We start from the raw sequence: 16,699 nt of genomic DNA on the forward strand, positions 1-16,699 counted from the left end.
GCTGTTTCTTCTCAGTATCCCGATGGAAATACTTAGTGTAGTTCAAAAAACAAACAAAAACCCTACCAGTGCAAATCCGCATGGTATCTCTTCAATTTCATGTCCAATCCACAGGCCTGTGGCAGTCTAACAGAGAAGCAATGGATCTACAGTCACAGAGCAAGTAACATCAAGCAGCCCTTCCTTTATATTATTAATAACCACGATGCATTACTGTTACAAATAAAGAGATCACTTTCATGATGTTGAAGTGTGCTTAAATAAAAAATTATATGTCTATATGCTACTGGCCAGAAAACTTAAAGCATGTTCTTAAAAATGTAGAAAGAAAACACACATCCAAGCGCAAACATTTATTGTTTCAGAGTAGCTACCAATATCAACCACATTTTGCTTGCTTTTACATGAGGCATGCACGCAGTCTGCAGTACATTTCACACTGTGTTCTTATAACCATACAGTTTAAGGGTTCAAGCATTTCACCACGTACAGACCAGTAACCAATTGTTTGAGGCAGTGGTGAAGAGAGACCAAGCACCTTACAGAAGATTATAAAACAGGCATACAAAAATCAAGAAGTTTACTTACACCTTTTTTTCAAGTACTTTGGTGTTTAGAGTTCTTTAAAAAAAATCAGCTTAGTTGTAGAAAAACATTGTCTCTATTACTAAATGCAGCTTTCAACTGTATTCTTTAATACAAAAAGTGTAAACATAGGTTGTGATATTTTAAAACGCGCTCTTGAGACATGCAACCTTGAGGGGGAAATATTTCATGGGTGAGTTCTTTCTTAACATGCAAACCATAAACAGAATTACAAATGCTTCATGGCACAGGCCAGATTAACAAAAAGTTTACAAAGAAGGAAGAAGGCAATATAATCGCAGAGCATTTGGTCGGGCGGGATAAGTGTTTTGTTTGTACTTTGATTCACAAGTCTAGGAGGGAAACGGACTATCAAGTAGGAATTCGGCTCCTCAGATACTCCAGCACTGCAGCTGTCCCTTTTGCCAAAATGGCTGCTCGGGGAGTACGGAAGGGATTGCCTTCCAAAAGAAGCGTCCTGGAAAGACAGAGATGCTGAGTTATTTTATAAAGGTTTTTCCTTGTACCAGCACACATACACTGCATATAGATTTATGAATCTTGAAATTCTTATGTATTATGTAATGTATTATGTACTTTTTATAAAACACTTAAAGTACACACCTCAGATTTTCACAGTTTCCAAGTTCTGGGGGCACCTGGAGAAGGTCGTTATTCTGAAGGTCCAGCGTTCCGAGCTTCTCCATCTTCTTTAACTGCAGAGGGTCTATGGCCCCAACCTGATTGTTACTGAGCAGGACAGTCTCCAGTGCTAGGATGCGGTAAAGGACACTGGGAAATGCTTTAAACCTTCAGAAAAAAAAGAGGAAAACAAATGAAAGTCAGAAATAAGGCATTCAAAAATTAACGGCCTTTTAAGTGAGATGGCATTTTAGTGTTGTTTACTGAAGTTAAATGTTTAAACGTGCTGCTATGGAAGGAGAGAGCATTGATTATTTTATTATCTTGCACACGGTGAAAAAGCTGGACAGAATTTGCACGGTGACAGCTCAGCACCTCTAACAGAACTACAGGCCAGCTACCTTCACTTTACAACCGTGAATGACATTTCATGTCACACAGAACGGGACTCTCCAGTGTAAAGAGGGGAGAGCGATGGGCAGTCGTTTTCCTGTGTACTTAACAACAGCCCTGCTGAGCCAGAGGAAGGATGCTTCCAGCCCAACACGGTGGCTACAGTTATTAGTTACGGACACCTCCCAGCTGCTTCCTGTGGCCCGCTCCCCTTACATTTTTCCATCATCCAGAACTGCTGTGTCATGGATGCTACAGGGTAGTCCCGCTGGAAGCCATTTTTTGATTTATCATTCACAAGATTGTTTAATCCCTTTTTAAACCGTTTTCTACTGTCTCTCTCCAAAACTTGTGGCCAAGATGTTCCAAAAATATATTACTATTGTGTAAAGAAATACATTCTCTTCAACTGTTCTAAGCTCACAGTTAGCTGAAGTCCCTCCTCATTCTTACAACACATTAAAATTATATTGATTTTTTGTATTGTTACAAAAAACAACTAAATAGTTGCTCACCTATTAAAAGAAAGATTTATTACTTGTAGTGTTGTCAGTGCCTCCATTTCTTCAGGTAAAGATGTCAAAAAATTATTTCTGTGTATCAAATGAAGACAAAGAATAATCACTAACTTCTAAGAAGTTTAAGTTAAGAATCCACAGAGATGGAACACACACATTTACCAGTGTTAAGGTGCTCTTTTAAACCACTATATTGCTTTATAAATGGATCAAGACCATGCTCAAGAGTGCAAACCAGGTTTGAATTTTCATTTTTTGCCAGTTAGAAAACATAAAAGCCTGTTCTCTAAAACATTCCCAGACATTTCAAAGCACCTAACAGCTCTGAAACAGGCATTCTGCTACATGGGTTTCAGAGTGAATCTCATGAAACAGCCCAGATGTTGGTGCCAACATGAATCACTAAGATAACTCTAAACCTCTTCAAAACCCATTTAGCCTGCTATCCAGTTGCTCTAACAAACTCGTTTATGGCTACTGTTACTGCACTGTTTCCCAGAACAGGAAGCCATTCTTAAATAAAATGAACACAGACGTTTGTAAGGACCAACAAGGTATTTCTTGAACACGACACGAAGTCTCATTACAGGAAAATAAAGGCCACTCACTAAAAGATGCCCAGACTTAGGCCTAAATTCTTAATCAGAGATATTCAACCTTGTCCCCTCATCAGCCTCTCATTATCATCCATTTCTGGAGTCTTCAGCAGAGCTCCATCAGCAGCACATACCTCAGGCAGATTATTTTAAACCAACCCAAAGCACAAGTGTGTCTCTGCACTCTGCTTTGCTACTCTTCATTTTGTGAAACAGCCAAGACAATAAGCGCTAGCAAGCTAATCCTGAGGTCTACACACAAGCAATGAGCGTATTTCAGAAGTTACGCAAGGAAGAATGACAGTACGTATCTTGCTGTATTGCAGAAAGATCCCAGTTGACAGCTGCAGTTTCAGGTAGCACACCAGAGCTGGTACAGTCACTGTCCTACTTCCCAGATATCCCCCAGGATTATGTTTTTTTTCCTGTTGTTTTGTTTTTAAATATGCTCTTAACACCTCTGAGAACCATTGAATGACTGAGGCAAGCCCTTCCGTCACAGCAAGTCTTGGAGCTTGCCCACTTGTTTTGTGCTTTAACCAGTGCCTAAATCTAGGCCACTTGCTATTTCGGATCTGCCGGTCATTCAACTGCTACGGAGCTGTTTCGGGAAATGACAGATTATTTCAGTACTGCTATTCCACTGCAACAGATGGCTGGTTTAAAAAGGCACGAAAACAAGTCACTGGGAAAGGAAGTCCAACACACGTCACAAACCTGATATCCAAATGTGTCAATTTATGAAGCATGCAGAGCTCCAAGGAAATAGAGGAGATTTTGTTGAAGCCAAAGTTGACATCACAAACTGAGTCCTTCAGCTCCACGATCCTGAAACCCAACATGAATACCTTTTACTATGTAAGCGCGTGTTGCATTCTAAGTTGTTGAAAAAAATATTTTATTCTAGAAATCTACAAACCAAGAACATTTGGTGTTTCTTGATGTTTCAGAAGAAATTTTGTGAAGATTATAGAAACCACCTGTGAAAAGTATTCATCCCAGAGAGTTACACTTGATGAAAAACCAAAGCTGAGAAGCACTTTTTAAAAGTTATTAGGAGAGTAAATTTGCTAAGAAAGCCTACTCACTTAAACGCAGTTTAGAGATTCCAGAAATTATGGCACAAATGACCATCAATTCCGTCTCTAGTCCTGCAAGTGTTTTGACAAGAAGACTATCCATCTTTAAGCAATCAAACTGAAAGAGACTGCCATTTTATTTCCATCTTTTGTTTCTGTTCAACACTTCCGCTGTTACAAACGGCAAGAAACACAACACTTGCTGCTTCTTGTTATTCTTGCTGCTTCTATATTAAATTAAGATGCTTTGATGTAAAGCATTTAAAAGCTCAAAAAGTTAGTAGCTGAATCCTGACAACAGAATGTCTGTCATAACCCTAAAAACAGAAAGTAATTAAATGAACTAAATACTCCCCTCTCCTATCTGGATTGCCACTGAATTCCCTTGCACCTAGCAGCTGCACACCTACACCTTCCTCCCCCCTGAATGCAACAGACTCTCACAGAGCAAAAAAGCATGGGCGGCACAAGCATTATCTCACTAAGTTGATTTGCTACACTAAATTGTACTGAAAAGAGATTTTCTCCATGAGAGATAGCACCTCCTCAAGTTCTATGTGCAAAAGGTTAAATGTTCAGCACATTTGTGTCCAAGAATGGAAGTAAGTTATCCCCACAAATGGGGTGGTATCCTTAAAAATCAGCTGTCATGATGCTCTTCGGCTTACAGAGATGCAGTAAGCCTCCTCCTTATGCAACAAGAGTATTTATTCCCCTTACTGTCAACAGAAAGCTTTTCCTTGACTGGGGATGAAGGAACGAGTGCAATAATATCCAGTGCTATGTGGTGGGACAATAGCTATCAAGAAAAAAGGCATGGATATTGTTCAGGCTTCTGAAAACAAAACCCCAAAACCTCACAATTAAACTGTCTGAAGAAACCAAATTGAAAAAGGATCTCTGCTGTAGTCCAAAGCTATCACCTAACAAAGCGGTGAATACACACAGATCATCTTCGTATGGGAAAAGGACCACTTTGCAGGGCAAACAATACTAGACTGTAGTTAAGTACAGCACTTCATTATTATGAGAAGTCACATCAGAGTCTACCCCGATTCATTTCAACGATGCTTAGAAAAGCAGTATGAAACACAACGTATAAATGTAAGCACCGATGAGCAGAGCCGAGCTTGTTTTTACTGTGATCTTCGTGCTAATAAATGGACCCACCTGCAGGCTACTTGTACTAGAAACATGAGCACATTTTCAGCATCTCAATTACATTGTGTGTGTGTGCACATAGAGAGGAAGAAGTGTAAATATGCTCGATTGGAAACAAGATGCTGAGGAACAAAAGCAGAATAAAGACGAACAGAAATGATCTTTATGGAAGTACCTTGCAGGAATGGCAGTCAGCTGGTTTTTGCTGAAGTTGACAGTGGCGACAGGATTGCTTCTGACCGCATTGAACATTTCATCAGGAATCACAGCTGCCTGTTTCTCACTGAACAACGAAAAGCATTTACCCAAGTAACACAAACACGTTAATCATCTCCTATTTATTAACAAAACCTTTCCATCTTCTTTTAGAAAAAGATGAGCAATAGAATAAACACATAAATATCTACGATAAAAGTCCTTAAAGGACTGTTACGAAAAAGCTACCAATCACTGTACCGTGTCAGCTGACATCTTGCTCTGACATCTTGCTTAGGACAAATCATTAAGAGCTTAATTAGGTCACTACCTCAACAAACATGTTGATGCTCTACGTTGGGCCAGAAACTGTAGTAAATCAGCATTTCGCTTGTTTCCCCCTCTCAGCTGAGAAAATATCCCCCCACTGTAACTCAGGTAACTACTGGATTTGGAGCTTCTGACCATTTGGGGAGAATAAAGGCGTCCACGCGGGCCCTTTCACCACAGTGCAGTCCCTTCTACGTTCCAGCTCTCTGCAGGCCTGTGTGTTTCACCCGGCAGTTCTCAGCAAGCAGGGTTTTCTTCCCCTTTCCCAGCCTAACAAGTTAAATTGTTGGCTACATTTAAGAAATAACCAAAGAAATACTCACCTACCAGGAGATTTTTTGAGACTTAATGATAATAACTAAGGAAGTGTAAAAGCTTCTAAAAGCACCTAAAGGTATTAAGCATTTCAATGAGTTAAAAGGAATGGTATCGTGGAGTATCTGACAACACACAGAAAAAATAAAAGAAAACGAGAGGTGAAACACTGACTGCAATTCAGATCTGCCTAATCCTGAGCACTCAAATTGAAGTGAAAAAATGCACAAATATATCAGAATTTGAAGAGAGGTTGGTATACATCATGAAGTAAAAATAAATTAAAAAGCATAAGAAAGTACCATAGAATATCCGAGTTGGAAGGGACCCACAAGTTTTCTCCACAACTTTAGAGATAGGCACTACTTCAAAACACTTACCTATACTCCAGTAATTTTAGTGAAGTTATGGCGTGCATGTTAATCCTTGACTCGCTTGGGAGAGTCATGGCTGTCACAGGAGGCTCCTCGTTTGGACTGGGTCCATCATCTGGAGGTAGCACACACATACAGTCACACAACCTACAGGCTGCTGTAACGTGCTCTGAACAGCCTAGATGGTGAGTTTTAGTGTCCCTAGTCACCTGCCATCATCCATTTTAACTCTTCCTGTCTTCTGGCTTGATTGCATATAATCTAATTCGGATTATTTCAAGATTTTTCTAGTAAGGTTTTTTCATATTTTGGGGGGGACAAGGGTTGACTTGGATTTTGAAAAACCAGGTCATAACACAACACACCTGGTATGCCAGCACTAGCTAGCTTTTATGTTAGGCAGTAACCTCCAAGGTGTTGAGGTTAGAAACAGCGATGAACAGGGAAGATAGGCAAGAAGTGATCCGGGTCAACTATCTGCAGAACAGCAAACCTGACCACAATTATAGTTAAAATATTAATATTTATAAAAACCTTCGTAATATCCTCCTGTGTAGTTCCTTTTGATTAGTCTCTACAAGAAAAAGTTGTTCGCTCCTTTGAGTATGGAAGAAATGTAGTCAACTAAAAATGTGCTGCACATCTGAGCTGTGGCATCACACCCTAGGGATTCACATACGCTTAAGTAGGGTGAAGCTTACCTAGAAGTCCAAACATGATAAACTCAGCTTCCATTAAAAGAAATGAACAAAACTGTAGGAAATTCAGCAGCATTCATGAATAAAAGTCAACTGACTATTGCGCCTAAGCCCAGCGAGTAACCCTGACATTAAGAAGAACCAAAAACAAGATTCAAGAGCCAATAATTTTTCAATTATATCCCTACATGAATAAGACTGTTGCTGCTACTGGTTTAACTCCCTATTAGATGCTGTAACAGATACAGTAAAATCATAGACACTGCCATCCATGCAGGACATTAGCTTATTTTATTATCCACAATTGTATTAACTATCACAGGTCACCAGGTGAGCTTCTGAGCATGTACTCTAGCATCCAACTAAGTTTTGCAGAATTACTAATAGGTCATACTTGCACGGCATCAGGCATTTTGAAGCAATTTTATACACTGCAGTAACCTAATTAATGCTGCCATCATCTGGCAGACGGAAAGAAAGCCCACTTACAGAAAGCATAAAAATTCACACGTACCATTTTCAATAAAAGTTGCCTATGTGTACTATCAAGGCCCCCTCTCAATTAAGAAGTTAAGCATTTTTGCCATTTAAGTGCCGCAAAATCATTTCCATATGATATTTAACATGATCAGCAAACTCGGTTATTTTGCCTATTTCATGTCTTACATTTTAAGAAAGACGAAGATTTCTAAAGATGGTAAAAGAAAATCCTGTCTTTGAAAAGATTTCATCTCCTCAACATGCCAGTTACTTAGACTCTGACAGCTTTTCCTATATAATCAAAAATACAGTGTCATCTCCACCACTTTACTTGGAAAATACAGCACAAAACTAAAAAAAGGCAAAGTATCTCACTGAATGAGAGGCCCAGGCAATGATCTGGAAAGTGATTTCCATTCACAGAAGCAACTAGCAACTTTTGATCCCTTTTTGTAAAAAGAACTGGCAGTGGTAAAACGTACTGCATCTGTTAGAGAAATGTGATACACAATCATCTAGGTGGTTTTTACTCCATGCAGCTGGATCTCAGAATCCAAAAGAAGACTCTGCAAAAATATACAGCAGTCATCCAGAGAATTAATCGTGAGATATTTCATCTGAATTTTTAATTATTTCTACAGGGAATGTTGGGATCAAGACTTTTACATTGTAGAAAGATGAATTCTAGTAGGCCAAGATTAGAATTTTGTTTAAAATAATCAACTACTTTCTCCCCCAGAATTTTTTATATTATTTGTTAGCTACATGGTGGACCTTATGGCACCACCATGACTCTAAGGCAGACTTTTTCAAGCATATACTTTCTGGGAATCACAGGACTTTACTGCCCACATTCCAACATGAATGAATAAATAACACACAGTACCTTTGCATAATCTCACCTACCCTTCCATATCGTGACCAAGCCAGCAGACAGATGGCAAGCTTAAAATGAAGAACTTGTTATGTAAACTTCCTGTGATGCTCAGGGGAAAAATAAAAAGCTACTGGAATTCTTCATCCAAAATGCATAAAGGGGCCAGGGGATAACACTTAAGATTATTTTTCTAAGTGACAGTGCTCCATACAGAATGCTTGTTATTCAGTATTATCCAACAGAATAACAAAAAGAAACAACACTGAAATGTAAGAGCAAGTTGTTGAGTAAAGACAACTATTACCGTGGGAGAACTGGAGGAAACTGGATTAAAACTGCTACCCTTAGTAGATTCCAGCTTATTTTAATTTCTTAGAATGATTATCTGTAAAATCCAGTGCAATAGAGCAATATACCTTGGATTTTGCTTCTTAGGTATTTCAGAAGTTCCTGGGTACCCTTCTTAAAAAAAGAAAGAAAAGAAAAGGAAAGATCAGTAAGCATCTGCCAGCCAGTATTTATACAGCTGTTCTGACAATCAGGAATGACAATTTCCGTCACGCAGGTAGAGCTCATAGCACTGCTAACTATAAAAACTACCTAATAGGTCCTGTAGAAAAACTCTCTTGTGGTAGCTTCTGAACTTGCCTATTTAGAACGTTGTTTATTCCAGCTGAAAATGTCCAGACCCGTGTTACCACCTTAGGCTGCACATTTTTAGTTTTTACTCTAAAGACTTTGGCCAAGAGCAAGGAAAAATTGTTCAAATGAACTTAGTCTTCTCTTAAAAGGTCTAGCCCAATTATGCTTTGGAGAAGAAATTTAACGTTTGTCAAGGAAGTTGACTGCTCAGTGTTCCAGTAACTGTTTATATCACCACAGTTTATGTAATTTGCATAGATTTCTAACTGCTGGATTCTCCAAAGATTTGATTGGCATTCCTCTCATAGCAACCTCTACTGGTCAAACTCAGTTACTATCTGCATAATCTCTGAGTAATTAAGCATAATCTCATCCAGCCCATCTCTTTTAGGATAAAAGTAGGCTTTCCTCATGATTTTGAGTGTTTCTCCTTGAAGTTTTAAACCAGGAGACTGAACTTAAGCAGTGAATATGAATTAACATTTCTCATTCTAGCTGACATTTATTATTCACAAGAAGAGACTGACTGATCTGAATGCAGAGGGGAAAAAGAAAACATGTAGAAGGGAAAGGAAGAATTCCCACAAGGAATCTGATGAAACTGGACAGAAACTGAAGACAGAAGGCAGAGAAAGAGAGGCTGGAGAAGATTGGGAGTGAATGCAGACACAGGAAGACTTGGCATCTGCTGAGCTGCGCAAGGCAAGAGAAGCCCATATAGGAGAAACTGAAAAGAAAAAGGTGAAGGTCAAACAAAAAGTTAAGTGACGGTCATCTGGCTCATGGAGAGGAAGGCAGACAGTAAGACAAAGCTCAGCAGTTAGGAGATAATTTTATGCAAATAGGAGAGACTAGGATTTAATAAAAGATGACTGGAATTTTGCCAAAAAAAAAAAAAAAAAAAGAAAAGAGTGGGTTTCAGACCAGAATGAGAAGCCTGAGGAACACTTAGAGATGAAGCAGGGATGCACAGGAGAGAATCTGTGCCTGCTAGGCTATACTTATCCCCTGTCTTTGCAACTCCTTCCTCTCAGCATTCACCTGCTGCTAGCAAGTGCCTGGGGACCCTACAAGATTTATCTGTTTCTCTACTAAATCAAGTGGAAAAAAATCTGGTCAGGCACATAAAATTCCAGCTATAAATTTCCAGTGTAATGGAAACAGATCAAGATGGTGGAAGTAAAAAATGTCATAATGGGATCCTTGTAGCTGTAGTTTGGTATAAATAAGAAATATATACAAGAAATTACATATATCTGTGGTCTTACTGTTGAAAGACAGTAAATCCTCAGCAGAACTGAAGTAGCCAAGCAACCCTAACTCAGACTCCTTTGTATGTACATTTTAAGTCAATTCAGAACTCCAGAATCACGTATGACGTTCTCATTAATTCAGTGACTACAATTCACACTTAATCAGATACGTATATATCCCCTCTTATTTCTGACATATTACAAAAATTCATCTCAGCTGAGGGCCTCCGATGTTGTTTATAGTTAGAGAATCCAAGTGCTTTGTAAACATTTATTTTATAGCACTGGCAAAAGCACAGAAAAGAAGAAATAATGTATACCACCACCACAAAGAGCCTGCTGAGATAAAAATAAAAGAGAATTCTATAGCAGCAGCAGTGCCCATGCTCCAGCCTCCCTGCTGCCCTACATACTTGTTTTCTCATGCACAACTCGCTTTGCCATTTACCTACAGAGAGAACATAGATCTGAGGTGTAGGTTATCCATAAGAAAACATAGTACATCATATTGTCATGGCTCAAAACACATCTGTTTTCAAAAACTCTTTGGAAATTGAATCCTAGATCCTTAATTCAGGCAAGCAGGAAATGAGAAACAGAAATCCACGCTCATCTAGGAAAAGCCTGACATAAAGTACTTGCCTAGCACTGCAATGAACTGTGACTTGCAGCAGAATTAGGCAGCAGACAGCTGCCTTATCCTTTTCTCCCCAGACATCTGTTGCTTTGTTTGCAATATATATTACAGCTTGTGCAGCAAATTAGAAATGGGTCCTACGAAACACCAACCTCCTTTATTCCACAGTCCTTACGATCTAAAGCACTGTATCAGACTCAGTGGAAAGAGCACATGAATCACACAAACAAAAGAGACGGATTAAAGTTGTGCAGGCTATGATGTTTTCTAATAACGTTTTGGCTACACGATTTGGATAATATATGTATGCAACAGAGCCAAATTTTAGATACTACCTAAACGTGCTTACTTGTAGAAGGTCTCTTCGAATGGTTCTCAAAGGGTTTCCCTCTAATGCCAGGAATTTCATCTGCGGAAGGTTCCCCAATGTATAGGGCAATCTGCAAATGGAAACAACCCATTTCAGTTCAAAGCTGCTTCAGAATAAATCCCAAAGCATTTACAATTGTTTGTCAGATGGCCTGCTACTCTGAAGCTCAGGTTCAAATAAAAGATACAGCATGTATTACGTTTAAGAAAGGCAGAGTTTGATCGTAGGAATTACATAACACAGATGGGGTTCCTCCATTTTATGACCAAGTCCTTTTTTAATCACATTTTAGGAAGTGTAATACATTAGCTACAGAATTAGCCATCAGTAGATGCCCTGAGCAAGGCCTCGTTGCGGGCGTACGCAGTTTTTGTTATTACCTACTGATATCGTTGTTGGCAAGGTCAAGTCGCTCCAACTTCTGCAGCAGAGTAATTTCATCAGGAACTGATTTTATCTTGTTGTCTCTAAGTTCCAATACAGAGAGGGAATTCAGATGCTTAAGATTCTCTGCATTTAATATTTCAATCTGATTTTCACCAGCATGTAATTCCTGTGGAGACAGAGATCCCTCACAGAGTTATGTTACTCTGGTAAAATTACCCCGTAAGTTATTATCTCCCAAATCATGGCACTAGCCAAAACATACGGCGTGGAGAAAATACAGATCTTGATACCACTTATCTACGCAGGAAACATCAAAGCTTCCAAAGATCCGGGGACACGCGTCTGAACTCAGCTTGTTTTGAAACCATCACAGAACTCCCAGCTTTGAGTTTCATGTCCAAGTTAGAAATAAATCTGCTCCGCTTTTGTAAAGAACTTCTTAACAGCTGCTTTACCCAAGTTTCTTAAATTCTATGCTACAGGAAGCTGAGGTGGCAGCTCTCCATCTCCCTACTGGAAATGCTTCACTTATGATGGAAGAACTGAATGGTTCTTTAGTCCAAAGAGACGCATGCTACTGGATGCCCTACAGACACTGAACTTCTCACAGCAGCAGGAGCTTGGTTAGAAAATGCTGCAGTAGCTTGGGATCGTAAAGGCTGAGTTCAGAGTTATGCGGAAGTAAGGTGTCTGCATTCTGTGACAGATTTGGTCATTGGAAACAACACAGTGATATAAGCATTCAGTTGGCCCAGTCATGTTTCTATTAGGTGAGTAACGAAATCGTGATGTTCCGAGCCAGGCAATTTTCAATTATAAACATACGGGGAACTAAGGCTACAAAATATTTGAAAGATGGGATTCTTTTAAATGCATACTTACTCTGCAGTTACAAAGAAAAAAATACAGTGAACACAGTAAATTTATCCAGAAAATGTTCCCAGAGATAAAACACAGCTGTTGCAGACAATATTACATCTATTTTTCAGTCATTCTTCTCCTTAAATATTTCTTTTGTTTTCCAAATCTGAAGAGCACCGCTGTAAATTTGTCTTCCAAATGACATTAGGACAGACCAACATGGACAGTGAGACTAATCCCAAATGGGTACATATTAAACAGAATTCTACACACGGAATTATTAATTTTTGACCGCAGCGATTCACAGTAACTCATGTGACATAACAGTCATTATTTTAGAAGTTCACTGCAAACACATTTACAGTGCACCAACTATTTCAAACCTTACCTTCAGTAGTTTGCATGAGGGAAGTTCTGGTAAGGAACGTAATTTATTTTTTCTCAGATAAAGTTGTTCCAAAGACGCCATACTCGCCAATTCAGAAGGTACAGTTTCCAGGTAGTTTTTAGTACAGTCCAGTTGTCTTAAGCCTATAGAAGTAAGTGCGCAAATGACAACCAAAGAAAATAAAAATAGCTTTCTGCAGAAGCATGCATATCCTGCTTTTTGATGTAGGCCTAAAAACATTTTGCCAATTGGAATTTTGGAAGAAATCAAATCAGTCTGATTTCTGAAAACGAGACATTTGCTTTTCATTTGTTCTTCACAGGACATTCTGGAATGCCTTCAGTGCCCCTACCAGACACGAGCTCTTGTTTGGAGATAACAGGAAAGGTTCACTCTGATGTCACAGACCATCTCAGAAAGATCTGCAGATAATTTCTGTAGCATTTAAAAAAGATGGCAATCTACCACCTGTTCCTGCCATCAGATCTGCCACAGCTATTCAAATACGCATCTGACATTGACACGAATAAGCTTGATATTTAACATTTGAACAGTAAAAGTTTTTTTTTTAATCAGTGATCAATTTATGTTTTTTCTCTTTCCAATGAATTCAACCCTCTTATTTATGCTTTATTTTCCACTCAAAATATGCATTAAAGAAACATTTGTCAAATTGCTCATTGCAGTTTTAAGGCTAATAACTTCAAAGCTGAGCAACAGTAATCCTTAGACTTCTCTAACAGCTCCCTGTGCTCCATTTGTCAAGAAACACAAACCATGAGAGGACTTAAGCTCGATATATAGTAGCTGTAGCTGATTTTTTTTAAGAGCATTGAACTAGAGCTCTTGAGAATACTTTAACTCCTTCAGAATGTACTGTCTTAACCCTGAATAATATACAACAAGTTTCTGAACATAACCACAGAAATGGCTGTATGACACTTAATAAGCCGAGGAAACAAATTTACTTCTCATCGCACTGATATCTGCAGGCAGGTTCTTGAGTTGATTACAAGCCAAATTGAGTCGCACTAAGTTAATGAGCAAAGCAAAACTTGTTGGAATGTCTGTAAGATGATTGTTGGACAGATCCTGAAGATTAAATAAAAAGAGAGAGAAAGGTTACAAATAGAGATGTTTAAAGTATCCCATGAGTACTGGCACTGTAAAGTTAATTACTGGCAGAACATTAAAACTAGTTTGCTGACATCTTCAGGATCTCCCTGGTAGAAATGTGAATGGATGAGAGAAGTCTCCCAGGACTGACAGATCATACGGGATTTGATTTTTCTTAAAATATTTGGAAAACCCAAAGTAAAACTTGGTTTCAAGCAAACACACAAGAACGTAACAACTGATAAGCTACATAAATCACTGGAATATTCATAATGTTCTGCAATGTAAGACTTTTTTTTTTCTGTTTTACTTTGCAGTAGCAAAGCATGGATAAATTGACATCTCTGAGCAAATAAATATTTTTCAGAAAGTTGCAATTTACTAATTCTTCTAAATTGACAAGCTGTCCAAATCCATCCGGCAAGTGGCTCAGCTCGTTGTGCTGAAGAAGAAGGCTCTTCAAGTGTGACAACTGCATCAACTCTTCCGGGATACTTTTCAGTTTGTTGTGGCTGGTATTAAAATGTGGAAAACAAAGGGAAATAACAATCACTAAGTAGTTTTAAGAACATAACTGCACGAAAAAACTTCCGTTACACATGATGCCATCCAAACTAGGGTTATAACCCTAATATCAACAGGGCTGTCCTAGCCACCATGAATCCCTTGAAATGCAAAAACTTCAGGCCCTAGAGCAAGTATCAAGCGTATCCAGCATGCACCTGAAATTCTGGTATTGGCACAGACCGACTGTTCATTACAGCTGCAGTGAGACAGGCTCCTGCGGAACATTTTCAGAGTGCAGCTTGCATATGCATGCTGTTCAGGACACCATCACCTTTAAGAAAAATCTCTCTTACAGCTGTTACAGCCCTCTGCAATGGATTGGTTTCCTAGGAGAAATTATGTCTAGTTATTTGTTCAAGAACAGTTTTAATCCTCATCTGAATTTACAATATTCCAGATGGATCTAATTTTTTTAATGCAGTCCACACACACAAAAGGAACATACCCTGTTTCTCCTTGTGCACAAACTTACACAGTTACTCCTGGTAACTGAAGAATGTGAACTTTCCAGCATAAATGAGGTCTATAGTTACTTCCAATGTATATTATTCATGAAAAAAAGCATTTTTAATCCTTTAAAACAAAATTGCCAGACTGAAGCAAGTGGTCTTGATACTGCTTTTGTGTGATTATTCAAAATACCAGTTTTCAGCTTCCAAGTGAGACTGTGACTTTTGAGTCTTAGTCAAAATAATCGTAACAAACTTAAATAATTTTTTTTGATCTAGAATTTATGATTCTCAGTATATTAATATTGTCTATTTAAAATAAATAAATAAATAACTTTTCTGCAACAAAATTTGTTGTACTACAATCTCTCATTCACACCTTGGAAACCAATGCTCTAGTTTTGTAACGTGTACTTACCTGACATCGAGTTTCTGAAGATTTTCTAATTGTCCTAAAGCAGACGGAAGAGATGTCAGCTGATTATCATGTACCTGGAAAATAAGGTTTTTAGAAGAGTTACTAATTTGTACCTTGTAAGTTTTCTTCCCCAACATCAAAAGAAAAAAAACAAACATCTAAACTAATACAAAGAGTAATTCTGTACAGTAGTAGCAGCTGTGTATATGACTCGATACAATTACCAATAACAGCACTGCAACTGCCAATATGGCAACGTTCTACTTAATTTACAGTAAGCAGTGAGGGATTAAATTATTTAATATGAAGTAGGGAAGCGTATGGAAGGTGGTTGCATCCAATAACAGATCTTCTTCCAGTGCCCATATTAAAACTTCCTAGATCTTTCCACAGAACAATGCCTACTACCAGTGTATAAACTGATGTATCAGCAGGGTGATAGGTAACAATCACTTATCCCATTTATCCTGAGAAGACAGCAATGGCACTTGTACACATCCACCTCTACAGGAAACAGAAAACAAGGATCTGAGACTACGCTGTCCCACCTCCTACAGAGAAAGCGCTGTCTTACCACAGCAGGATCATTGCACGTACATCTAGAACAGTGAGTGCAGGCAGAAGTTTGACATCCTCTGAAAGAAGCTGCAGCTTGTTTGAGGCTAAAATCAGCTTGGTCAGGTCTGTTTGCTCCCACCAGCGATCCGCAGCACCAAAAGAGAGATTCTGATGGGCTTCCTCTGGAGTGTCCAAATTTATTCGCCATACATGCTGAGGCACTACAAGCGCAAACACACACCGGTCAACTAAATACACCTGCTACTTACCCTCAAACTTCAGCCGCCTGAGTGCTTTCTGTATGTACATGCACACAATCGCTTTTCTGGAGATTTTTCCAGAGCTGACAACTGGAAGCGGATGGAGGCGACAGCAGCAAGGGCGGGAGGGCAGGGAGCGTTCCCTGTCGCCGCTGTGCCCTCCCCGTGATCTTTCTGTCCGCCCAGAGCAAAGGATTTGGAAACCACCCGGCCCTCACGGCGCTGCAGCCGCAGCCCCCGGCTCCTCCGCCCGCGCTCACCCTGGCCGAGGCCGCGGCCCGCGAGGTTCAGCTGCCCGCTCCTCCGGGCGGCCCGGAGCAGCCCCTGCGGCACGGCGGGGCCCTGCTCCTCCGCCGCCCGCCCGAAGCCGGCGCGGGGCCCCCCCGGCCGCGCCCTCCGCGCCGCCGCCGCCATCCCGCGCCTCAGCCGCCGGCACCGCCCCGCCGCTGGGCGGCCGCGAGGGGCTGGCGGGGCCCGGCCCGGCCCAGGGCCCGCCCCGGGCTCAGGGCGGCAGCAGCGGGCGGCCCGGCCCCGGCCCCGGCCCCGGCCC

At 40.0% G+C, this 16,699-nt stretch overlaps 1 protein-coding gene across 1 annotated transcript; it reads right to left on the reverse strand.

Moving 5' to 3' along the window:
- Window positions 1–338: 338 nt before the first annotated feature.
- On the reverse strand, window positions 339–16,585 carry LRRC40 (leucine rich repeat containing 40). The gene is made up of 15 exons (XM_035564411.2): window positions 16,410–16,585; window positions 15,929–16,110; window positions 15,332–15,405; window positions 14,280–14,409; window positions 13,750–13,873; window positions 12,782–12,924; window positions 11,526–11,698; window positions 11,125–11,215; window positions 8,660–8,705; window positions 6,195–6,303; window positions 5,150–5,257; window positions 3,452–3,562; window positions 2,136–2,213; window positions 1,210–1,395; window positions 339–1,063 (listed from the first exon to the last, which is right to left on the reverse strand). Exons 1-15 carry the CDS (start codon window positions 16,561–16,563, stop codon window positions 958–960), a joined length of 1,815 nt encoding a protein of 604 aa, XP_035420304.1. The 5' UTR covers window positions 16,564–16,585; the 3' UTR covers window positions 339–957.
- Between the last annotated feature and the right edge of the window lie 114 nt (window positions 16,586–16,699).

This window comes from Cygnus atratus, chromosome 8, assembly GCF_013377495.2.
Source record: "Cygnus atratus isolate AKBS03 ecotype Queensland, Australia chromosome 8, CAtr_DNAZoo_HiC_assembly, whole genome shotgun sequence".
In the NCBI taxonomy this organism is placed as follows: domain Eukaryota; kingdom Metazoa; phylum Chordata; class Aves; order Anseriformes; family Anatidae; genus Cygnus; species Cygnus atratus.

Coding starts and splice junctions, on each gene's coding strand:
- LRRC40 (XM_035564411.2), bottom strand. CDS start 16,563: ATGGCGGCGGCGGCGCGGAGGGCGCGGCCGGGGGGGCCCCGCGCCGGC. Junction 11,699..12,781: donor CCTCATGCAAACTACTGAAG/GTAAGGTTTGAA, acceptor CTGTCTCCACAG/GAATTACATGCTGGTGAAAA. Junction 11,216..11,525: donor GCCAACAACGATATCAGTAG/GTAATAACAAAA, acceptor TTCCATTTGCAG/ATTGCCCTATACATTGGGGA.